The sequence below is a fragment of the Mesoplodon densirostris genome, chromosome 4, assembly GCF_025265405.1.
Source record: "Mesoplodon densirostris isolate mMesDen1 chromosome 4, mMesDen1 primary haplotype, whole genome shotgun sequence".
In the NCBI taxonomy this organism is placed as follows: Eukaryota; Metazoa; Chordata; class Mammalia; order Artiodactyla; family Ziphiidae; genus Mesoplodon; species Mesoplodon densirostris.
In genome coordinates, this window is record NC_082664.1 from 44,360,136 (window position 1) to 44,386,211 (window position 26,076).

The window sequence follows — 26,076 nt, forward strand, 5'->3', positions numbered from 1 at the left end:
AGTAGAACATTTTAATAATTAGAGGTAGTCAACAATGCCCATACTAGAGCCTTCTAGGAGAATAAGGATTTGAAGAAAGGTTATCTCTGAGAACCAAATGCTGTAAGAGAGGAATTTAATTAAGAAGAAGAAGAAAGCCAGCTCATAAAAACTAAAGAGAAAGTGAGCAATGAGAAAGTAAAGCAGTAAATACAGACTCTAATGTCTAGGATTTAGGCAGTTAAGGGGTAGTTTAAGAAGGAGGAAGAGGAGGTTATTCTGGACTGGAAAGAAGTGGAAAAAAATAGAGGTAACGATATATAGGAATGTTAAAAAAAAAAGAGCTAGAAAGCTGGAGAACTTATACCATCCAATTTCTAGACTTATTTTTAAATTACAATAATCAAGAAGTGCGGTATTGATGTAAAGACAGACTTGTAGATCAATGGGGCCAAACAGCAGGTCCAGAAACAGATCCAAACATATATAATAGCCAGATGATTTCCAACAAAGGTGTCAAGGCAATTCAGCAGGAGAAAGGATAATCTTTTCAACAAATAACGCTAGAAAAATTGGATATCCATACACACAAAAAAAATCTTGATCTTTACTTCACACCACATATAAAAATTAACTCAAAACATACCATAGACCTAAATTTATAATCTAAAACCATAAGGCTTCTAGAAGAAAACATAGGAGAAAATCTTAATGATGTTGGGCAAAGATTTCTTAAACCCCAAAAATCACAAGCTATAAAAGAAAAATTGATAAATTAAACTTCATCAAAATTAATCTTTGGCCTTCAAAAGACAATGCCGAGAAAGCAAAAGGTAAGATAAAAACTAGGATAACACATCTGCAGAACATATACAATAAAGGACTTGTATCCAGAATGAAGAACTCAATAATAGTAAGACACAGACCCCAGTTAAAAACTGAGCAAAAGAGTTTTAAAGATAATTCATCAAAGTAAATATACAAATGGCAAATAAGCATATGAAAAATTGTACAACATCATTAGTTACTGGGGAAATGCAAATAAAACCCACAATGAGATATCTCCACATGCTTAGTGAATGGCTATAATTAAAAACATTGACAACAAGCATTAGTAAGGATGTGGAGCAGCTGGAACTCTCATTCACTGATGGATGGAATGCAAAATAGAACAGCCACTTTGGAAACATTTAGCAGTTTCCTATAAAGTTAGATATCTACTTACCATATGACCAAGAGAAATTAAAAGATGTGTATAAAAGATTTGTTTGCAAATATACATAGCACAGCTGTATTTATAATAGCCAAAAACTAAGACTACAAATGTCCATCAACTGGTAAGTGGATTAACAAATTATGGTACATACATGGTGTGTAATATTTATTACTATATGCAACAACATGACTGCCAAAGCATTATGCTAAATAAAAGAAGCCAGACACAAAAGACTAAATACTGTATGATTACATATATATGAAATTCTAGAAAAGACAAAATTCAATGATAGAAAGTAGATCAGTGGTTGTTAGGGTCTAGTAGGCATGGGAGGGGGTTAGGGATTGACTGCAAAGTGGCATGAGGGGACAGTTGGGGATGATGGAAATGTTCTTCTATAACATGATTGTGTGGCTAATATGTGGCTGTGTTTGTTTAACAAAACTTGTCAAACGGTACACTTAGAATTGGTGAATTTTATGGCAAGTAAATTATGCCTCAAAAAGCTAATGAAGAAAGAGAGGGAAAAGTGGGAAGGAGAGGAGGATGAAAAGGAGGAAGAAGGAGGGAGAGAAGAGGAAGAGGAAGGAGGACGGAGGAAGAAGAGGTGAATGGTGTGGGCTCCCTAAAGAAAGAGACTCTACCCATTCAGGGAATGCTTAAACTCTTCTTAGGTGTCAGTCAAGGGCTAGGCTCTAAAGGAGAATCACGCTTACTTGATCACGCTTATAGTGAGTAATTTATAGTAATTTATAACTCAATTTAATTTATAGTGAGACAGATATGCAAGCCAATCATAATACAGTTTGATGGTTACTATAACAAAGATACACAGGGGCTTCCCTGGTGGCACAGTGGTTGAGAGTCCGCCTGCCGATGCAGGGGACACAGGTTCGTGCCCCGGTCCAGGAAGATCCCACATGCCGCAGAGCGGCTGGGCCCATGAGCCATGGCCGCTGAGCCTGCACATCCGGAGCCTGTGCTCCGCAACGGGAGAGGCCACAACAGTGAGAGGCCCGCGTACCGGAAAAAAAAAAAAAAAAGATACACAGACACACAAACACACACAAAGTGCTATGGGAAATAATGGAGAGATTGGGGGTAGGAGGGATGGACACTGATAGCATAATCTGAATGCTGCAGTATGTAATAAGGGAGTGAGGGAAAAATAAATTCCACTACAGAAAACTGGGAAGTGACATTGAAAAGAAGAGGACTTTTATCTTTTGTCAACCAAGGACTACGTGACCTCTAGAATATATAAATCCATAACAACCTGAAGGTTTTGTCTTATAATAACAAAAAAAGCTAAAAGATTCCATTTCACTTACCAATGTCAGAAGTCAATGGCTCACTGGCCTCACTGTCTGAGACACTGATGTCAGCTGTGGCCTGCTGTTGGACTGGAAGAAGCCCAGAGATCATTCTTGACATGATTTCTTGTTCCACCCTGGGGGAAAAAAGTTAAGGATTCCTAAATTTAGTTGAAATGTATAGATGGTTAGAAATAACACCCTTAAAAATAACTGGTGCCCATGGACACAAACATTTAAATGTGAAAGCAGTCATTCTGAAAGTTGAATCTGGAAAGAAGAAAAAATTCAAATATATCTCCTAGAAAAACAAACCGAATCTCTGCGTGGGAGGCAGTTTATCAAATTAAAATCTTTCTGATCAGTCTAATGAAAACTTTAACAGCCCTCATAAATTCAAATTAAGGTTTAGGTCAATGATTACCTGGCATATCATGCACCTAAAATGTTGGGTTCCCTACTCTGAAAGCACATATAGGTCAAAGCTAGAAAAGAAGTCCAGCTGCCCTCTCTTCAAGGAAATAAATATATAGACTGCAACACAGGTAGTTTTCCTCTAAAAAGGGAAAGAAAATTTACTTTCAAGGTCATTTTTAGGAAGGGAAGTAGGAGAGGAAAAGGAAGGGAAACACAGTAAGGACTGATTTTGTACATTTCTTTAGAGAAGCTAACAGGCATCTTAATAATTATTATACAAGTAATAGATGTTCATTGTAAAAATCAGAGAACACATAAAAGTTAAAAAAAAAAGATAAGGCTCACTCACAATCCCAGATTCAAGAATAAACAAAGTTAGTTAACAATTTGGTATTATTTTTCAGTATTTTTCCCACGCACATTTATTTTTGAGTGAGCTCTTCTAAACTGTGGTTGCATCATTAGTATCCTGCTTCATTTATGCACCAGTGTTATTAATATCTTTCTACATCATTAAATATTTTTCTAAACCCAATCTTGATAACTGTATGAATATTCAGTTGTTTAGTTTATTCCATAACTTCTTTAAGGTTTCCCACAGGTAAAAATAGGTATAAAAGTAGAGTTTATGAGTTTATATAAGTAACAAACAAAACAGTGCCTTGTTTGTAGTAAGCACTATAAGTGCCAAGTATTCTATGGCCTAGTAGCAGAACTGATTATTTCCTTAGGATAAATTTCTGTTAATAAACCACTGGATTAAAGAACTTGTACATTTTTAATGCTTTGTTACTCAGCAATAGCCTCTTTTGTCATAATAGACAGCCTCAGTACAAATATTCAAGGACAGAAACAATACCTGCAACAGTTAAACCCTCAGCCTCATGTCAGATAGTGCCCAGTGACTACAGCAAAGGAAAAATTTAATAAACAAAAGGAGACAAGGAAGATTTTCAACCAAAATTTCATACATTCTATTTATACTTGCTACTATAATTCTGTTCATCCCAACACCACTGTAAACTCACCACTGAATTAAGCTATTTTCCAATGTTTCTTTTCTCTGAATTACTTTATCCAGAACATCAGTAGTGGGCTGAAAAGTAGAAGCAACTGGCGGAAACGGAGGGCCATTATATTTTGTAGAAACAACTTTAACACTTCTGTTAAACTCCAGAATTGGTTCAGAGTATTCCAGAATTTCATCACATTTTTCCCCTTCCTGGTAATAATAAAAACAAAACTATTATATTCGTGTATCTGTTCAACACTTACTGAGTGCCAAGTAGAGACAACTTAGGTAGGTGAATTAACCAACACTTCTAAATTAATCAATAGCATTTTCTAATTGGTGATATCACATTATTTATAGTATACACACTTGTCATATAAATCACACTGAAGAAACTTAATTACACAATTATATTGTGTTTTTAAAGCCCAATATTCAGGGACTTCCCTGGTGGTCCAGCGGCTAAGACTCCACGCTCCCAGTGCAGGGGGCCTAGGTTTCAACCCTGGTCAGGGAACTAGATCCCACATGCCGCAACTAAAAATCCTGCATGCCACAACTAAAAGATACCGCACATCACAACGAAGGTCCCACGTACCACAACTAAGACCTGGCGCAGCCAAATAAATAAATAAATATTTTTAAAAATATATATTCATTTTAAACAATCATAAAACAAACTAGAAAACTTGGTTATTCCTACATAAAACATTATTAACATTTCCCTCTATAAATTTATTATCATAGTAAAACTAACACTTCCAAATATTACTGCTTACTCTTACAGAACATATAATTTACATTTAAATATGCAGTTAGGTCATCTTACACATTATTTGTACCATCACATCATGATCAAAAGAGTTACTTCTGGAATTTTAAAACTTTTTATTATGAAAAATATACATGTTTAAAAGTGAACAAAATAGTGCTCATGTACAATATCTGTTATATATAAATAATAAGAATCCCACTTACCTGTTCCCCAGCTTTAACAATTATCAACTCATAATGAACTCTGTGTCATCTATACTTCCCCCATCCACTTTCCCCTTTGCACACCATTTTGAAGTAAACAACAGATACCATATCATTTTATCTGTAAATAATGCAATATGTATCTCAAAAAAGTTAGGGCTCTTTAAAAAATATAACTCAATAATATTGTCCCATTGAAAAATGAAGTCCACAGCTATTAAGTGGCAGAGCAAGGATAGAAACACTTGTCTTTGAAGTCCAAATTCTTTGCTATTTCTACAATGTTCCTTTCACTGTTCATATTGAACAGTTGTCTAATGTCTTTGCTATATTCTTACCTTCAAAACATTCATGTCGAGCTCACATGAGAAGACACACTGGTGAGATAGTAACATTAATGTAGTGCATATCTCTTAATGTTTAAAATAGGATTTTTTTTTTTTTTTTTTTTTTTTTTTTTTGCGGTACGCGGGCCCCTCACTGTTATGGCCTCTCCCGTTGCAGAGCACAGGCTCCAGATGCGCAGGCTCAGCAGCCATGGCTCACGGGCCCAGCCGACCTGCGGCATGTGGGATCTTCCCGGATTGGGGCACAAACCCGTGTCCCCTGCATTGGCAGGCGGACTCTCAACCACTGCGCCACCAGGGAAGCCCTAAAATAGGATTTTATTTTATGATTGACAAAACTAGTCTTGGTTCTGAAAGTCTAAGAAATATGAACAAATGTCTTCTTTAAAGTACATTGACACATCATTATTCAAGTAGTCTCTATGTTCTATGATCTTTTCTCCAATCCTTTATATTTTACTTCCAGCTACTTTTCCCCTCCTTCTATTTAACCATTTCTATCATTTCTATATCTCTTCCTGCTATATGGGCTCTTCCCTTGGATTTTAGACCCCTCACAACTTTTTTCCTCAATATGAACTAACTGGCGAACTTGCCAATAATCCAGAAATGAAAACAGACAAATGTAATAGAATGAAGAAAGGACAGACTGCAGAGAGGGAAACCAAAGGAAACGAAAAGAAGGAAGTAGGAAGCAGGAGAGAGGAGATGCAGGTGGGAAACAGCTAACAATCATTAAGTTTCATGGAGGTAGCTAGGTGATATAGAAGATAATACTGTATTACAGAATAACAACCTTACAATTTTAAAACAAAAATATATTTAACTGCAAAGTAAAAGGAAGTTTCTCAAAGCTCTATTACATAATACTGATGGTCAAAAGATATTCAACCATCAGAAACAAGGCAAGGATGTTCCCTCTCACCACTCCATTTCAACATTGTACTAGAAGTCCTTGCTAATATAATTAGACAAGAAAAGAAAATTAAAGGTATACAGATTGAGAAGGAAGAAATAAAACTATCTTTGCACATGACATGATCATCTATCTTTGCACATGACATGATCATCTATGTAGAAAAGCTGAAAAAGTCAACAAAAAGACTCCTGAAATTAATTAGCAATTATGGCAAATTTGTAGGATACAAGGTTAACATACAAAAGTCCATCACTTTCCTATATGCCAACAATGAACAAGCAGCATTTGAAATTAAAAACATAATACCATTTACATTAGCACCCCCCCCCAAATGAAATACTTAGGTATAAATCTAACAAAACAAGTACAAGATCTATATGAGGGCAACTACGTAATTCTAATGAATGAAATCAAGAACTAGATAAGCGGAGAGATATTCCACCTTCATGGAGAGGAAGACTCAATAACGTTAAGATGTCAGTTCTTCCCAAATTGATCTATAGAGTCAATGTAATTCCAATAAAAATCTCAACAAGTTATTGTGGAGATATCAACAAACTTACTCTAAAAGTTATATGAAGAGGCAAAAGACCCAGAATAGCTAATATGATATTGAAGGAGAAGTACAAAGTTGGAGGACTGACAGTATCCAACTTGAAGACTTACAATAATCCAGACAGTGTGGTACTGGTGAAAGAACAGACAAATAAATCAATGGAACACAACAAAGAACCCAGAAATAGATCCACATAAATATAGTCAACTGATCTTTGGCAAAGGAGCAAAGGCAATACAATGGAGCAAAGATAATCTTTTCAACAAATGGTGCTGGAACAAATGGACATTCACAGGCAAAAAAAAAAAAAATTGACACAGAGATTACACCCTTCACAAAAATTAACTCAAAATGGATTACAGGGCTTCCCTGGTGGCACAGTGGTTGGGAGTCCACCTGTCGATGCAGGGGACACGGGTTCGTGCCCGGGTCCAGGAAGATCCCACATGCCGCAGAGTGGCTGGGCCCGTGAGCCATGGCCACTGAGCCTGCGCATCCAGAGCCTGTGCTCCGCAACGGGAGAGGCCACAACAGTGAGAGGCCCACGTACCACAAAAAAAAAATGGATTACAGACCTAAATGTAAAATGCTAAACTATAAAACTCCTAGAGATAACATAGGAGAAAACATAGATGACTGTGGGTATGGCAATGACTTTTTAAATTTAAGACCAAAGGGACAACCCATGAAAGAACTAATTGATAAGCTGGACTTCATTCAAATTAAAAACTTTTGCTCTGTGAAAACGAATGTCAAGAGAATTAGAAGATAAGCTACAGACTGGGAGAAAATATTTGCAAAAGACACATTCTGATAAAAACTGTTATCCAAAATATACCAAAAAACCGTCTTAATACTCAATAATAAGAAAACAACCCAATTTTCAAAATGGGCCAAAGACCTTAATGGACACCTCACCAAAGGTGATGTACAAATGGCAAACAAGCATTTGAAAAGATGCTCCACATCATATATCAGCAAAATGTGAATTTTTGGATTAATTTTTATTCGAGTATAGTTGATTTACAATGTTGTGCTAGTTTCTGCTGTACAGCAAAGTGAATCAGTTATACTTATACATATATCCACTCTTTTTTAGATTCTATTTCCATACAGGTCATTACAGAGTATTGAGTAGAGTTCCTTGTGCTATACAGTTGGTTCTTATTACTTATGTATTTTATATATAGTAGTGTGTATATGTTAATCCCAATCTCCCCATTTATCCCTCCCCGCTCTTTTCCCCCTTGGTAACCGTAAGTTTGTTTTCTACACCTGTGACTCTATTTCTGTTTTGTAAATAGGTTCATTTGTATCATTTTTTTAGATTCCATATATAAGCAATATCATATGATATTTGTCTTTGTCTGATTTCACTCAGTATGGGAATCTCTAGGTCCACCCGTGTTGCTGCAAATGGCATTATTTTGTTCTTTTTTATGGCTGAGTAATATTCCATTGTATATATGTACTACATCTTCTTTATCCATTCCTCCATTGATGGACATTTAGGTTACTTCCGTGTCCTGGCTGTTGTAAATAGTGCTGCAGTGAACACGGGGTACATGTATCTTTTTGAATTGTGGTTTTCTCCAGATATGTGCCCAGGAGTGAGATTACTGGATCATATGTTAGCTCTATTTTCAGTTTTTTAAGGAAACTCCATAATGTTCTTCATAGTAGCTGTACCAATTTACATTCCCACCAACACTGTAGGAGGGTTCCCTTTTCTCCACAACCTCTCCAGCATTTATTGTTTGTAGATTTTTTGATGATGGCCATTCTGACCAGTGTGAGGTGATACCTCATTGTAGTTTTGATTTGCATTTCTCTAATAATTAGTGACACTGAGCATCTTTTCGTGTGCCTGTTGGCCATCTGTATGTCTTCTTTGGAGAAATATCTATTTAGATCTTCCACCCATTTTTTGATTGAGCTGTTTGTTTTTTTGATATTGAGCTATGTGAGTTATTTGTACATTTTGGAGATTACTCCCTTTCCAGTCACTTCATTTGCAAATACTTTCTCCCACTCTGTGGGTTGTCTTTTCGTTTTGTTTATGGTTTCCTTTGCTGTGCAAAAGCTTTTAAGTTTCATTAGGTCCCATTTGCTTATTTTTGTTTTTATTTTCATTACTCTAGGAGGGGGATCAAAAAAGATCTTGCTGCAATTTATGTCAGAGAGCATTCTGTGTTTTTCTCTAAGATTTTTATAGTCCCTGGTCTTACATTTAGGTCTTTGACCCATTTTGAGTTTATTTTTGTGTATGGTGTTAGGGAATCTTCTAATTTCATTCTTTTACATGTAGCTGTCCAGTTTTCGCAGCACCACTTATTGAAGAGACTGTCTTTTCTCCACTGTATGTTCTTGACTCCTTTGTCATAGATTAGGTAACCATAGGTGTGTGGGTTTATCTCTGGACTTTCTATCCTGTTCCATTGAGCTATATTTCTGTTTTTGTGCCAGTACAATACTGTTTTGATTACTATAGCTTTATAGTATAGTATGAAGTCAGGGAGCCTGATTACTCCAGCTCCGTTTTTCTTTCTCAAGGTTGCTTTGCCTATTCGGGGTCTTTTGTGTTTCCATACAAATTGTGAAATTTTTTGTTCTAATTCTGTGAAAAATGCTATTGGTAATTTGATAGGGATTGCACTGAATCTGTAGATTACTTTGGGTAGGATAGTCATTTTAACAATATTGATTCTTCCAATTCAAGAACATGGTATATCTCTCCATCTGTTTGTCTCATCTTTGATTTCTTTCATCAGCATCTTATAGCTTTCTGAGTACAGGTCTTTTGCCTCCTAAGTAGGTTTATTCCTAGGTATTTCATTCTTTCTGATGCACTGGTAAATGGGATTGTTTCCTTAATTTCTCTTTCTGATCTTTCATTGTTAGTGCATAGGAATCCAAGAGATTTCGGTGTATTAATTTTGTACCCTGCAACTTTACCAAATTCATTGATGAGCTCTAGTAGTTTTCTTTTTTAAATTAATTACTTTATTTATTTATTTATTATTTATTTTTGGCTGCATTGGGTCTTTGTTGCTGCATGCAGGCTTTCTCTAGTTGCGGCAAGTGGGGGCTACTCTTTGTTGCAGTGCGTGGGCTTCTCATTGCGGTGGCTTCTCTTGTTGCAGAGCACAGGCTCTAGGCACGTGGGCTTCAGTAGTTGTGTCATGTGGGCTCAGTAGTTGTGGCTCACGGGCTCTAGAGTGCAGGCTCAGTAGTTGTGGCGCATGGGCTTCGTTGCTCCGTGGCATGTGGGATCTTCCCGAACCAGGGCTCGAACCTGTGTCCCCTGCATTGGCAAGCAGATTCTCAACCACTGCGTCACCAGGGAAGTCCCTCTAATAGTTTTCTGGTAGCATCTTTAAGATTTTTACAGATAGTATCATGTCACCTGCAAACAGTAACAGTTTTACTTCTTCTTTTCCAATTTGGATCCTTTTACTTCTTTTTCTTCTCTGACTGCCATGGCTAGGACTTCCAAAACTATGCTGAATAAAACTGGAGAGAGTGGATATCTGTGTCTTGTTCCTGATCTTAGAGGAAATGCTTTCAGTTTTTCACTGTTGAGAATGATGCTTGCTGTGGGCTTGTTGTATATGGCCTTTATCATGCTGAGGTAGAGAAATGTACATTAAAACAACAATAAGATACCATTACACACCTATGAGAATGGCCAAACTCTGGAATGCTGACAACACCAAATGCTGGCAAGGATATGAAACAGCGGAAACTATCATTCATTGCTGGTGAGAATGCAAAATGGTACAGCAACTTTGGAAGACAGTTCAGCGGTTTCTTACAAATCTAAAGATACTTTTACCATATAAGTCGGCAATTGTGCTCCTTGATATTTACTCAAAAGAGTTAAAAACTTATGTCCACAGAAAAAAACAGATGTTTGGTTTGGTTTTGTTTTCATTTGTTTGGTTTTTTTTGGCTGCACAGCGTGGCTTGCGGGATCTTACTTCTCCGACCAGGGACTGAACCCGGGCTCCTGACAGTGAAAGCACAGTACCCTAACCACTGGACCACCAGGGAATTCCCTCAGATTTTTATAGCAGCTTTATTCATAATTACCAAAACTTGTAAACAACCAAAATGTCATTTAGTAGGTGAATGGATAAATAAACTGTGGTCCATCCAGACAATGGAATATTATTTAGTGCTAAAAAGAAATGAGCTATCAAGCCATGAAAAGATATGGAAGAAACTTAAGTGCATTTTACTAAGTGAAAGAAGCCAATCTGAGAAAGCTGCATACTGTATGACTCCAACTAGACTGCATTCTGGAAAAGACAAAACTATGAAGATAGTAAGAAGATCAGTGGTTGCCAGGGACTGGGGTGGGTAGGGGGGACAGATGAATAGTCAGAACAGAGAGGATTTTAGGGCAGAGAAAATACTCTGTATAATAGCATAATGATGAACACATTTTTCCAAATCCATAGAATGTACAACATAAAGAGGGAACCCTGAGGTCATCCCTGGACTTTGAGTGATTATGATGTGTCAGTTTTAACAAGTCAAAATTGTTGGGGTATGTTGATAATGCGGGAGACCATGCATGTGTGGGGATAGGGAACATATAGAAAATTTCTGTACCTTCCTCTCAATTTTGCTGTGAACCTAAACTGCTGTAAAAATAATAAAGTCTTTAAAAAAAAGATAATCAAATCACGTAAAAAATGCTAGTAGAAAAATAAATTCACATGATTGCTAATAAGCTTTGTTACCTGTATGATATCGATTACTTCATCGAAGTTAGTTCCTGGAAACTTCACCTCTTCTTCATCTGCCTTTGTAAATTCTGGAGTCTAAGAAAGCATTTTCAGAAAGTTTTGGTTGTGTTTAATGTCTTTTAAATTTATACCTAATTTATCATAATACCATAGCATAAGCTTATAATTACATGCCCCTATTTTTTATTTTGATATCCTGCTCAGACTTGATTTAACTAGTAAATGAAATCCAAGCTAGTCTCCAAGTCATCATTTCAATAGCTATAAAAAACTAGGTATCAGTTTTTCTATCAAGGACTCTACCAACAATGCAACTTAAGTCAATTGATCAAGTTGATATAATTGTGATTTCTCTCCTAGAATTAAGATAAAGAAATGTGTTTGTATGTATAGATATATAAGTTTACACATATACAAACTCACAAAAAGACAGATACAGAATCAAATAATTTAGAAAGACAAACAAAATAATTATTTTACAAATTTAGCCTCTAGGCCTCACTATATATAATCTAGTCACCAAAAACCACAATAGACAATTCCTGAGAGCAGAATGATGAACAGTCCAAAAAATTATTTGTAATCATATATGTTTTAATAAACTTCTGGTTGAAAAAATTATTGATGAAAAATAAAATTAGGCACAAGAGCCATTCAGGGCCAGTTCTATTTTACTATTTCTGACTGTGAAAAATTGATGTTCTTCCTTTCCTTAAAACTGTATCCTCAATGAACAAATTTGCTTACCATAGATGAAACCTGGGAAAATGTTACAGTGCTATTTTGCTGTGTAGTAAAGTCATAATTTTGTCATTCAATCACAAGCAGCAAATAAATATTAGAAAGAAATGCATATTTTTGCATCGTGTCAATAGTATGATGACAAAGTAACATCCCAAAACATAAACTCCAATTGTCACTATAAAATTCACATTCAGGAGAACTATAATTTAATTCCCATTTAAATCAAGATTCTTCTTCAAAGAGACAGAAATTCTTCCTTCACATATGAGTCTTACAACTTAAGTTACCAAAAAAAAGTCTTACAACTTAAGGATTATCATTTTCAGAACATTTATAAATGTAAGGATATTAAACAAACTTTCTTTTTCGAGTTCATGAGCAACTTCAGGGACTTCCCTGGTGGAGCAGTGGTTAAGAATCTGCCTGCCAGTGCAGGGGACAACAGTTCGATCCCTGGTCTGGGAAGATCCCACATGCTGTGGAGCAACTAAGCCCGTGCACCACAACTACTGAGCCTGTGCTCTAGAGCCTGCGTGCCACAACTACTGAGCCCATGTGCCACAACTATTGAAGCCTAGAGCCCGCGCTCTGCAACGAGAAGCCACTGCAATGAGAAGCCTACGCACCGCAATGAAGAGTAGCCCCCACTCGATGGAACTAGAGAAAGCCCATGCGCAGCAACAAAGACCCACGCAACCAAAAATAAATTGATTGATTAATTAAAAAAAAGCAATTTCACATTTGTTTTGAATCTTTTCCTTAAAACCAAAATTATTAAAATAGATTATAATGGAAGACTTTGCATGGAATAACATTAGTTAAAAATCCATAGTCAGACATTGCTCAAAGATATAGAATACATTTCTGAACATACCTGTATCCAGGTTTTCAGAGGAGGAGGAGGAGATGCTTCTTTGGGACTAGACGGAGATAGACCAACATCAGCACTACCATTTGAAATGCTGTCAATATCTACATTAGGTAATACCTAAAACAGAATACAACATCCAGCTTTCAGTTCATCATTTTGACTCAAATATTTGTGAATCTATGTATCAATAACATATTTAACTTTTTATTGCAAAGTCAATGGATAACAAATTTAAATATGAAAACATATTTTACAAAATTTGGAAAATAAAAGGGAAACACAAAGAATCCTATTATCTTAAGACAACATCATTTTCACTATTCCCTTTATGTTTTTACTATCAACTTATGCATAGCTAAATTCTAAAACAGTTTCATTCCTGATTTTCCATTGTAATTAGGTCATAAACACCTTACTATACTTCCATATAGACTTCATAATAGTATTTTAAATGACTGTATAGTATTTCAAGAAAAAACATGCCTTATTTAATCATTTCCTGTTGGTAAACATTTAGGATATTCCTTATATATTCACTATTAGATAGATAGATAGATATCGCTCCAAAAAACTTCATATATACATAGGGTTTTTTTTCTCTGAACTTTGAATTATTTCATTATGCTAGATAGCCAGATATTAGGCTAACTTCTTGAGCCAAAAAGCATAAATATTTAAGATTCTTGGTAATTACTGCCAAAATGCGATGAAGAGCTCTATTTCCATCATCAAAAACATAACTAATTATGTTTTACCCAACCTTCACCCAAATTAGATAATAGAAGTGTTTCAGCAAGAACAGTTTTTAAATGGAGGTATATTATTGTTATTTTAATTTGCATTACCTTGGTAACTAGCAAGATTTAAATTACACAATTTGACTGCTTATAACTTCCTCTTCTGTAGAGTCTTATACATGTTCTTTGAATATTTCTGGATTTGCTCTTATGTTTTCTTATTAATTTATGGAGGTTTTTATCTTTAAAAATTAAAACTTTCCATCATATTCCTTTCATATGTTCTCACTGTATGTTGTTTTCCTTTTCATTTAGGAATCTTTTACATATATAAGTTTTAGATTTTATAGATTCAAATCTATTTTCTATCGTAACTATCCTCTATATCCAGACTTAACTTCATTTTTGATAGGACTACATGCAATTATCTTCTAATTCTTCTATGTTTTTATATCTTGTAGTTATACTTTAGCCTATTGCCTATTTGGAACTCACTTGCTACACAGTAAAAGTTTAGAGTCTAAAACCAATCTATTTTCCACACTGCTAACTAATTATAACATACATTATTTCATTTAAAATAATCTTATTTCCCACTGACTAATGAACTATCTATCACATATTACAGTCTTTTTAAATAACCAAGGCTATTTCTGAAATAGGACCAGTATCAAAACACTTCAACTTTTCTAAACCTTTGTTCTTTCAAATGTCAAAATGATCCTAAAGTTCAAGTTTTAAAAAAATCATGGCTTTTTTTAAAAATACAATTTCACTTAACTTATACATTAACTTAGGAAGAATTGTCATCTTGAATATTTAAGCTTCACATTATAAGTTCTCTCTCCATTCATTCAAGTCCTCTTATATATGTTTGTATAAAGATTAAAGTATTAATTATATAAGACAAACACATTAAGCCTTTTTAAAATTAATTATTACATACTATTGAATTGTTCCCTTTGGAATATCATCAAGTCACCTGGATATGAGTTATCAGCTTAGAAAAGGTAGCTTAAATCATGCAGAATGAGGATAGCAATATCACATTAATATCATAGTTTTAAAGAAGGAAAGACCCATCATGAAAGCACAGTTTTCATGAAGCAATATAATAGATTTTAAGTGCTAAAGTTAAGCCAAATATTTTTTTCCTTAAATTTTTCTGTTCATGCACACTGAATACCTGCACAGTAAGCTGAGGAGGATCCCTTTTTTCTGACTTCATTCCTACAACTGCTATGTTAGGTTTCTTTACTCCAGTTTCTGTTTTTCGAGATGATGGTGGAATAGAAGTAGTCACTGTTACAGGGTGTGGCTTGTTTACAATTACTCCAGCAGGTGGCATGGAATCACTATTACTTTGGGTTTGTCCTAAAAAATTTTGGGGGAAAAGGAGTCAACCATTTCAGAAGTAAAGAGAAAATTCTAATATAAAACCTAGATCTTTATGCCTAAATTCTCATAGGAAAGGAAAGCACTATCTGCAATCACCTTTTCCTCTATCATCACCACCGCCATCATACCCACCATGTCATCCTTTTAGCAGCGACTAACATTAGGTGCTCATATGTACTAAACACTTCACATACACTATCTAATTTAAATAAGCTTATGGAGTATTAATATTATCCACATTTTACATTTGAGGGAACAGAGGTTTAGAGACATAACTTAATTTTTCAAAGGTTATGATAGTAAGTGGCAAAGCCAAAACTAAAGTGTATTGCATTGTGTTGTATTATTTTTATTCTCAAATCTTCATAGAGCGGCAACAGACAAAAATAAAACCGACAACAAAATACTAGTGTTTGACTACCAATAAATAGCACGTAGGCCAACTATCTGCTAACTATCATAGCTATCAAAATTTTGTTACCTTTCACTTCAAAAGTTCCATTTGTTTCCTAAATTTCAAAGTAAAGAGGGACAGTGCAGTGCATTCATTAAAAACACAGACTCTAAAGTCACACTGCCTGGGGTTTGAATCTTGGCTCCACTCTAGCTATGTGGCCTTTGACAAATTACTGAATTCTTCTGTGCCTCAGTTTCTTCATTTATAAAATTGGTACATTACCATGCGTTTTATACAGTGGATTAAATAAGTTAATATATATAAAGTGCTTAGATCTGTCCCTGGCACACAGTAAGAACTTTATAAGTATCAGCTATTATTTTAGTAGAAGACATGTTTGAACAGACAGCTACCAAGTTGACATGCTATTAACCCATAATATCAAAAATAAAAAATTCTCTTATGTTGAAAAATTCACATTTAAATAATTCATCAAAATTAAGAATCGCAGTGATATTGAAAGAATAAAATAGCTAACAAAATTTGAAGAGCTAGTGTGAGAACAAAAATTATTTGCTCAACTTTTACAATGATGGATCTGAGAGACCTCAAATAAGTTAATAACAAATTATTAGCTTAGAACACACAACTACATAATTTTTACTTCTCATGGCCTAGTCCAAAAGTATATAAAAGGTAATTCGGAGTACTTCTCCTAAGACATAACGATATTAAACCAATCAAAATCCTCAAGTTCTTTAATTATTATGAATGTCTATGACATGTCTAAACATTATTTTAATTTCATTTCATCTACAGAAATATACTATAAAATACCAAAAGAATGTTTCCTGTAAGTGAAAATATAGCATCATTTCAGAGACTGCTACTACACAAAGTAAGACACATTCTGAGGCCCTACTCACAAATACAAACAACACATAAAGGAAAAGGTAGGTGACTACTATGTCAGTATCACTTTGTAATTTCTGCTGTTGCTGATTAGAATTCTAAAATTTACCCCATATATTTTGTTGTGTCTTACCTAAAAGAACTGCCATAGGAATTAGATGACCTTCCAGTGTACCTGAAAAAGTAGGCATTTCCCGGCTTGGGCTGAACAAATACTGCTGCTCACCAGGAGACAGTGTAGTTATGGTATGTTGCAGTTTAGAATCTGTCTTTGTAGGTTTTGTTGCATAAAAGTCAGTTTGTGTTCTTATTGACTTTACTTTAGTGCCTATAATAATGACCAATGGCAGATATTTTAAAATATTGTTTGAACATCTACTATGCAGTCATCTACAAATATAGCAACCCTTCCTCACAGAAAGATCTCATTCTATATAAGGTTACAGGGCCCCAAAATATAAGTAAACCAGGGGTTGGCAAACTTTTTCTTAATTGCTCAGATAGTAAATATTTTAGCCTCATTGGCTGTGTGGTCTCAGTGGCAACATCTCAACTCTGCTGCTGTAGCATGAAAGCACTCATAGACAATACTTAAATGAATGAGAATAGCTATGTTCCAATAGAGCTTTATTTATAAAAATAGGCAGCTGACCTGCAGGTCATGGTTTTTCAACCTCTGAATAGATGTAACAACTTGTGCAACTACTATGATAGAAAAGATACAATAACTAGAAAAAAATGTGGAATAAAGATTCAAAAGAATATTCAGAACGTATTACTTAACTCGTTATGTTTTTTCCTATGAGTATAAGAAAGTTAATGATCATTTTTGGAATTGAAAATTTTTTCATCCTCTCATTATTCTGTATAACCAGGCTTTATCCTTTGAAATTATGTACAGATAATCAAATTCTATAATTATTAAAACCTTGAAGAATAACATTATACATTTTTAAATCACTATTTAGTAAACCTATATAGATATTAAATCCTGAATTCTTAAATAATTAGAAATTTTTCTGATTATCTGTCTCCCTGGAGAAGAACATAAATTTCTGTGGAACCTGGGAAAAGTGAAGAAAACTAAAAGTGTAAAGGAAAAGAAACTAAAATATTTTTTATTGATAAATAAATACCTGACATTTCTACATTTTTACTTTTAATATAAGAGCAGTTTTATAAATCTAGACTTTTAAATATAGTTTTATGATCCGAGGAAGAAAAATTTTAGTACCACATCTATATTTTTTTTCATCATGTTCTCAAGTATTCATTCATTCAACTGAAGGAATATTTTTCTTGAATGTTTATTTATTTATTTTTGATAAATTTATTTATTTATTTTTGGCTGCATTGGGTCTTTGTTGTTGCGTGTGGGCTTCCTCTAGTTGTGGCGAGCGGGGGCTACCCTTCGTCGTGGTGCATGGGCTTCTCGTTGCAGTGGCTTCTCTTGTTGCAGAGCATGGGCTCTAGGAGCATGGACTTCAGTAGTTGCAGCACACGGGCTCAGTAGTTGTGGTGCATGGGCTTAGTTGCTCCATGGCATGTGGGATCTTCCTGGAACAGGGATCGAACTCATGTCCCCCTGCGTTGGCAGGCGGATTCTTAACCACTGTGCCACCAGGGAAGTCCTCCAGTTTAAGAGGATTAAGACAATGTCTTACTCTTTGTGGCCTTCACAATACCTAGTATAATAATGATGGACAGATAAAGGTATTTGTAAAAATCTTTTTAATTGAACCCTAGTTAGACCTAAGGTAGGTTTTCTTTTTCTTTTTCTTAGTTTCCACCCAGTTCTGTTTAGTCTGAAAGGGATGATGTTGCTTATTGCTTACTATAATACAATAGATTAGTTTGAATTCTGGGCTTCCAGGCAACCACCTCAGAGAAGACTGCCGTTTAATTTGCTTGCTACAAACAAATGGTTCTTCAGTGGAGGGGGCCTCTGCGGTGGTACTGATACCTCTGCTTCCATGTTTGTACTGTAGGTGCCATATAGAATCTGAACGGTGCCTAGCAGTAACTTCTCTCACTGCTAACGCTCAGAAACTTAAAGGCAGAGGGGGAATTGAATGTAGATAGTGTCTAATAGTAACATCATAGTAAGCACTTTTAATGCTTTTAAAGATTTAAAAAATGTATTTAAAGATTTTTTAGAAACAATATCAAAGTCAGATGTACACGAGCTTAGTTGCTTATTTGCTCCACGGCATGTGGGATCTTCCCGGACCAGGGTTTGAACCCATGTCCCCTGCACTGGCAGCTGGATTCTTAACCACAGCACCACCAGGGAAGCCCCTTGAATGTTTATTTCAAATATATTTTTTCAGCATTTAGAATGTGTTTGGCATCATTCCAGACACAGGGACTACAAGTATTGAATAAACCAACTGTATTCATGTAGCTTACACTCTAGTAAGGAAAAAAAATTGATAAATAAAAGTATAATGTCAGATGGTGAAAAGTGCTATGAGGAACAAGAGGCAGAGCAAGGGAATGGAGAGGGTTAGATGATAATATTTTGGATAGGATGGTCAACATAGACCTCTCTGAGGAGCTAACAGCTAAGAGCAGAGATTGAAAGAACTGAGTGAGCCATGCAAGGGTCTGAGGGAAAAGCCCTCCAGGCAGAGGGAATAACAGGCACCAAGGCCCCAGGAGGAGCCTGGGTCCATAGGTTCTCAATCACTTCTACCATCAAAAGGGTTACTTCATAAAGTGATTTTTGGATTTAAAAGTATTTTAAAACCTTAACTTATTTTTTGCAAAGGCTTTACAAACCCCAAATATAAGTTAATAGCAAGCTCTAAGAAACAAGGAAACATTAGGGTAAATATCATCCACAAGCCTAGTAAAATAAAATCTATAGGATTTCTAGATAAACTGACACCCTATATGATCAACTAACTTTTGGAAAGGAAAGGAAGGAAAAATAAAGCAACCGCCACAGCTCCAACTTCCAGAAAGGATCAGAAAGGAAAATGAGCTGGGATCCACGAGTGACGGCATGTTGTCAAAGTGCCTTACAGACTGCTAAAGCACAAGTTGAGAAACTTCAAAATGTAACCAAGGTCAACGGACTCAATATTTAACTAAGAGTTATAAGTAAATATACTAGTAAAATGGTAGGTGTGAGTCAAAACATATAGTGATAAATAAAGATATTTTTAGTTGTGTACTAAAGTAACAAAAAAATTTTTCCCCTTTGCTAACTAAGGCTCTCTGAGGACAAACCAAACTGCAAAAGTGCCCATAAGCACTTTTATGATAATGTACAGCATATGGCTTATCTTTCTGTTCATAAAGAATGTGATGGAGTAAGCTTTGCAAGGAAATGTCTACGTTCCCTAGATTATAATTTAAATTGCTTAAAAGTCATCATCTCAAAAATTTTTATCATGCTTTATCTGAAGATACCATCTAATCTTATTTTTTCCCCACTGATCCTATCTTGAATCTGGTCTATTTTTCCCTACTTTCCTAAAAGGAAATGTTTCCATCCCTAAGCATTACATAATTTGAACAGTATTTATAAGTAATAAAAAGCAAAAATTAAACTTTACATATTAAACCAATACCACAAAAAATGAGTTTTATCACCAAAAAATGAGGTTCCTTACCTTTAACTCGTTCTATTACTTTTGGTCTCTGTGGTCTGGATTTAGGAGATGGAGAATTAAATCTGAGATATGGTCCTTTTTTAAGAGTGCTGCGATGACCCTGATAAACTGGTTTTCCATAGATTTGTAACATATAATCCTTGTCTTGTACCACTGTGGTTGCTTTCAAAAACCCCTAAGTATACAAAGTTATTCAACTCACCAGCAAAATAGTCATCAAACACTTATCTCATTTTTCTAAAAACTCCTTTTGCCAGCTTAAGTACTATATTAAGAATGATCAGGTCAGGAAAGTCCTCTATGTTGAATGGCTCTTAAATTCTGGAGATAGTTCTCAAACTACAGTTGTTAAGTTTTCCAAAGCATGAAAATTAAATACAAAAATCATCCACCCAAAAAACATGAAGGTTCTTACACTACTAAGCATATTTTCAGCACCAAAAAGCAAGTTTAAACACATTTTACATATGAAAGTAATAACTGTCAAGTACAGTAAAATAACATAAACCAAGTCTTTAAATAATTTCCTACATTCCTGATCTCACCTTCAATCATAATCTAAATGCCACAGAAAGGTAGCATTTATTGAGCATCTACTAAGTACTAAGTACTGAATTAATCAGATGCTTTATGAATCTGCCCAACAATCCATGTTTGGCATTAACAAAGTTACAGCTTAGTTAGAACAGCCAAAAAATTCCCTCTAGGATCTAGTACCATGCCTCCCAATCACTAGGCACTAAACAGACATTTGTTAAACTGAAAAATAAACAAACTAAAATTTATACACACATACACACACACACACATATACAACATACAAAGATGAAATACAATTTTGAATACCATGAACTAGAGGATCTAATTTTTGGACTAGATGATCTCTAGATATACCTGCTGTAACTGAAATACTGTGATTATAAGTGTGAGATGTCAGAAGGAAGGAACTGCATACTTTGTGCAGTGATTTCTACATTATGGATATCCAAAACTCTAAATATCACTAGTTTAAAGATGGTTTACATTTGTATAGTCATTCATATTTTTAAAACATTTTCATAGTCATTTCATTATTTATGTCTTTAAAAAATGATCAATTATAATGCAACGTTTACATCACAAAACCAGATCAGGATCTTACCTCTTTTCTCTCTTTCTGTAAGCTTGAAGCAGGCATGCTCCTTGTAGGTGGATTTCTAATTTGCTCCTCTTTTTGTTTTTGAGAATGTTTTCTTGGAATTACAGAGTTGTTTACCGTTTTGTCTTGTGTGTTGGTTTTAATATCTTTACTCATGTTCTGAACTCTCTTGGTCCTTTGGTTCTTCTGATCAAATCTCTTTTGTTCATAATCTTTTCTTGCCAGTTCATCCTTAACATAACCCAAATTAAAATTACTTAAAATCTATCCAAGTAGTAACGCTTTCACATCAAAAGTACTAGAATTTATTTTCTGCTGCTATAGAAATATAATTTAGCAGTTGTAAAGGCTTTATAAGTAAATGATATTGGTTTACATATGAATAAAAATTCTGTTTTAGAATAAACAAAAGATTAAAAAGACTGGTGTTTTATGGAGCAGAGGGGATGAGAAATAGTAGATGAGATCAGGGATAAGAGGGCAACTTTTCATTATAAAGCTTTTTACACTTCTTGATGTTTAAACCATATGAATATAGTAACTGTTCCAAAAATTAAATTAAAAAATACGTTTCCAAAAAGTAAGCAATTTTGTAATAAAACACTGAGATTTATTTATAAATTAAAGTTACTTGTAGGTTTAAACAAGCATATTTTGCATGAAATCCACAGTTATAGAGTGACATATATTGCTAGTCGTCTGCAGAACCAGATATGAACTCCAAGTCTTCTGTCTCTTAGCCCACGTTTTTTCTGGCGCATTACATAGCAGCTAATATAAATTCTTTATAACCACATTAGAGGTATATATTCTTAAAACAACAGTGTTTAAAACTGTATATTAGGGAATCCCCTGGCGGTCCAGTGGTTCAGACTCTGTGCTTTCACTGCTGAGGGCCCAGGTTCGATCCCACAAGCTACATAGTGAGGCCAAAAAAAACCCAAAAAAACCCAAAAAACAAGAAAGAAACAAAAAAAAAAAAATCCCCCAAACCAAAAAAACCTAACACTTCATCTTCTACCACTGTGAGTACGCAGATACACACATCTTACAGTCAGGAAAAAACATTTTGCATCCCAAGGTAAAAATGAGTTACCCTGTCTAGTTTTGCTTCTTCAAATACATAAAATTTTAAGAATTTCCTTTAAATTACTGACCCTTTGATAAAAACAACTGTCATGGATTTTTGCAATGCTAATGTCTGAAGATACACCATGAGCTTTGTGGAGGTGAGAAAGTGGCAGTTTTTCCAGCTGGAACTGACTTCTCTAAACTTAGTAACCTTAAAAACCTTGTGGAGTATTTTCCTTTTAAGTAACTTTGATGTTTTTACTTTGGTAAGCCAATGCTTCTAAATCTGCTGTCTTTTTTTTTAAAAGATCCTTTTTTTGTAAGTATACTTCTTCCTTTTCTAAATGCTTTTGCTAAATTTTCTTTCAAATCACTCACATTTTAGTTATTATCCACAATTTTCCAGTTAACAGCCATAATATAATTTACGAGACAAAGCACATGTTAAGTAAAATGAAACTTATTACTAAGTAAGTATAAAGGGTGACAGAGTGAAATTAAGAATTATCAGTGGACTTAAAAGGACTATTTTGAGAATATGTATGATACTTGTAAACTGTAATAAATGTTATCTCCTAAGAATTCAATTAATTCTGTTTTTCTCCAATACTTACTTGAATTTCTCCAGAAATAGTTTTAATCCAGTTATCTACTGCCTTTCTGATCCGAATCTTCTCTGACATCTCTCTACAAAACAGAAAAAAGAATTTTCTTAAATTAACATTAAAGGTCCTAAGAATAGATCTCTTACCTAGTTTTGAATCTATTGTGTAGCCCAATATCCTTCATCTGAAAATGAAAAACCAATGTTATTAGTTTCATCGAATGTTTGAAAAGCACATGTAGATCCCAGAAGAAATGTACCAAGGAGAGAAAAAAACAGGGAAAATTAACATCTGTGAAAAATAATAGCAACATGTACATACCCAAATTCCAACTTTATAATAAGTCCACATGTCAAAGGCAATGAAGAACATTAAAACACACTAAAACAAAATGAAGCACTTAGAAAAAAAATTATGAGAGCCTGTAAACTGGCAGTTTCATAAAAAACCTTGGGATGCCAACATCCTGTCCCACCTGTTGGTAGATAGAGCATTGATAAATGAATACATGGCAGCTCCATCCTTTGCACGAATAATAGCTTCCAGGTTTTCTTCAAGTACTTTTTTATGGTTTTGTACTCCTCTCAAAATCTTCTCAGCATCTTTCAATACGGATCTCGTATTGGTTATTTGAAGCTTAATGGAATTCTGTGGAAGATCAGCAACCTCTGACACAATCTGAGATTCTTTTGGCTTAAAAGATAAAAAAGCAAGAATGTTAATATATAAAACTCATATTAATATTTTAATCCAAATAAGAGCTATTACTATAGTTTGGGACATATACTATGCCAATATAGTCTAAGGAATCAATTTGTCAAATTGAAGAGCTATAAAAGAATACTTGGCAACTGAAGTTTCTTTCCATTTAGAAGCACTAATGTGAATGTTCAGTGAAATGCGGCTGGCAAGCCCACAGCAGTTCGGTGGCCAAAAAAAGCTCTATCTGGTGAAGAAAGCTAAAACAAAATAAGAGCAAGTTGGCTCTAGGTAGGCAGAGCAGACAATGTGAACTGGATAAACGAGGGCCATTCACAGTTCTCCTTCCACCTTCCTTCCTCTTCAACAGAAGCTGGAGAGCTACAGGTTGCCATGTGGCTCAGTCTTAGCCAAGGAGCAGTTAAGTAGAAATCACTTGATGAGGGCTTTTGGAAAAGTTTTGTAAGGGGAACAGGCTGGGCTGACATGTCTTTCCATGCTTTGTCTTCATCCTTCCTCTTGCTTTCTGTCTTGATAACTTTATTTCTTCATAATTTTTACCTTTACTAATCATTAATTTTAGTATCTTGTTCCCACCTTACCTGGAGTATGCCATTTGTTTCGTTCCTCTTTTGGCCAAGATCATGAAGAATATCATCAGACTTCTGCACAGTCACTTTAGCTGTTCCTAGTTCTTCATAGGAAGGAAATTTCTGAGTGGATAGAGGGTCAATGCTGTAAAAGATTTAAAATTAAAGTTTTCTAAATTGTCATAAATTCAGTAAACAGTTGATTATATAAATCTTTGATACATCCTTAGTGATATGAATTCTAAATGAGTCTTATTAAAATTGTGCAGCAGAATTAATCAGTTATGTGATTAAACATATGAAACACGAAAAATTACAAGAAACAAGATTACTCTGGCCAGACTGGTTTAGGGATAGTAGAAAAAGAGCAGGAAACCATTTTGCTTTGAAAAAGTTAACGTGCAGAAGCACTTCTGGAATGGTGGAGTAAGGATCTCTAAAAATCTACTCCTGTTAAGAGTAAAGAGAACACTAGCAAAAATGGTCAAATCAGCTTTTGCAGAACACTGGAAATTAAACAAAAGCTTGCAACAACCCAAGGAATATTTAAGTAAGAAAATGGCTGACAAGAACAGCAAGCTCTATGGCATTTTTAACTCGCCCTATTCCCAGAGCCCTTTCCCCAACTCTGTGGTAGCTTTGAAAATCAACAGACTCAAGAATTCCCTGGTGGACCAGTGGGTAAGACTCTGTGTTCCCAATGCAGGGGGCCCAGGTTCGATCTCACATGCATGCCACAGCTAAGAAGTCTGCATGCTGCAACTAAGAAGCCCGCATACAGCAACTAAAAAGGCCACAACAAAGATCCCGCATGCCACTACTAAGACCCAGCACAGCCAAAATAAATAAATAAAACATTAAAAAAAAAAAAAAAGAGGGCTTCCCTGGTGGCACAGTGGTTAAGAGTCTGCCTGCCGATGCAGGGGACACGGGTTCGTGCCCCAGTCCGGGAAGATCCCACATGCCGCGGAGTAGCTAGGCCCATGAGCCATGGCTGCTGAGCCTGCACGTCCGGAGCCTGTGCTCCACAACGGGAGAGGCCACAACAGTGAGAGACCCGCGTACCACAAAAAAAAAAAAAGAAAGAAAGAAAACCAACAGCCTCACAACCACTAAAAAGTCAGAACGAGTTTGGAGCCCCTCAAAAAGTCCCATTCTCAGGGTTTCTCCTTAGACCTGACTCAGAGTTATCTCAGTGAGAAATCCCATCCCCAGGTCATTCTTCGAAAACAGTGCCAATTGTTCAACATCTTAGCTGCCTGAGGGGGTCATGCCAGTTGAGGCAAACAAGAGGGTAAACAATAAACCAAAAATTTGGGGAATGAGATGTCCATGATGGAGTTCTGAAAACCTCCAACACATTACTGGATCTAGAAGGTCATGTGCATGTACAGGGCTATGTGCATGCAAAAGAATGACCTAAAAAGGGCCTAATCTTTCACATCTGACTGACTGTGGGCTCTGTGCAAGTAGGAAGTTAAGGTTAAGACAGACTTATAATCTGCTGGAGCACTGAAGGTGTGCCCCAACATGTACACACACACACACACACACACACACAGCCCCTTGCAAAGACAGGGAGACTTATTCATTCAAAGCAGATAAGAAAATCTCCTTCCAATCATTAGCAGACATAGCTAACCAAATAGAGACTTGCTACACACGATAAAGAATTAAAATTATAGAATTAGTCCAGGAAAATCACTTAACAAACAGCAACAACATGAACAACAACAAAAATCAGCAATACCAACAAATGCTGGTTGGGGGTGGCAGTTGTTGGAAGAATCTGATTTCTAGAAC

At 35.3% G+C, this 26,076-nt stretch overlaps 1 protein-coding gene across 10 annotated transcripts in view; it reads right to left on the reverse strand.

Annotated features, from left to right (window-relative positions):
- Positions 1-26,076, reverse strand: part of KIAA0586 (KIAA0586 ortholog) — a 107,347-nt gene that overhangs the window by 60,620 nt on the left and 20,651 nt on the right. For 9 of the 10 annotated variants that reach the window (XM_060096136.1, XM_060096135.1, XM_060096134.1 and 6 more), the window contains 11 exons: positions 24,286-24,418; positions 23,460-23,677; positions 22,994-23,066; positions 21,312-21,539; positions 20,171-20,345; positions 16,684-16,878; positions 15,030-15,217; positions 13,110-13,223; positions 11,486-11,566; positions 3,954-4,147; positions 2,527-2,645 (listed from right to left, as the gene is read on the reverse strand). In XM_060096136.1, the coding sequence (XP_059952119.1) occupies positions 2,527-2,645; positions 3,954-4,147; positions 11,486-11,566; positions 13,110-13,223; positions 15,030-15,217; positions 16,684-16,878; positions 20,171-20,345; positions 21,312-21,539; positions 22,994-23,066; positions 23,460-23,677; positions 24,286-24,418 (1,718 nt within the window). The remainder of the gene's footprint in view (positions 1-2,526; positions 2,646-3,953; positions 4,148-11,485; positions 11,567-13,109; positions 13,224-15,029; positions 15,218-16,683; positions 16,879-20,170; positions 20,346-21,311; positions 21,540-22,993; positions 23,067-23,459; positions 23,678-24,285; positions 24,419-26,076) is intronic. The other variant, XM_060096142.1, reaches the window with a different exon arrangement.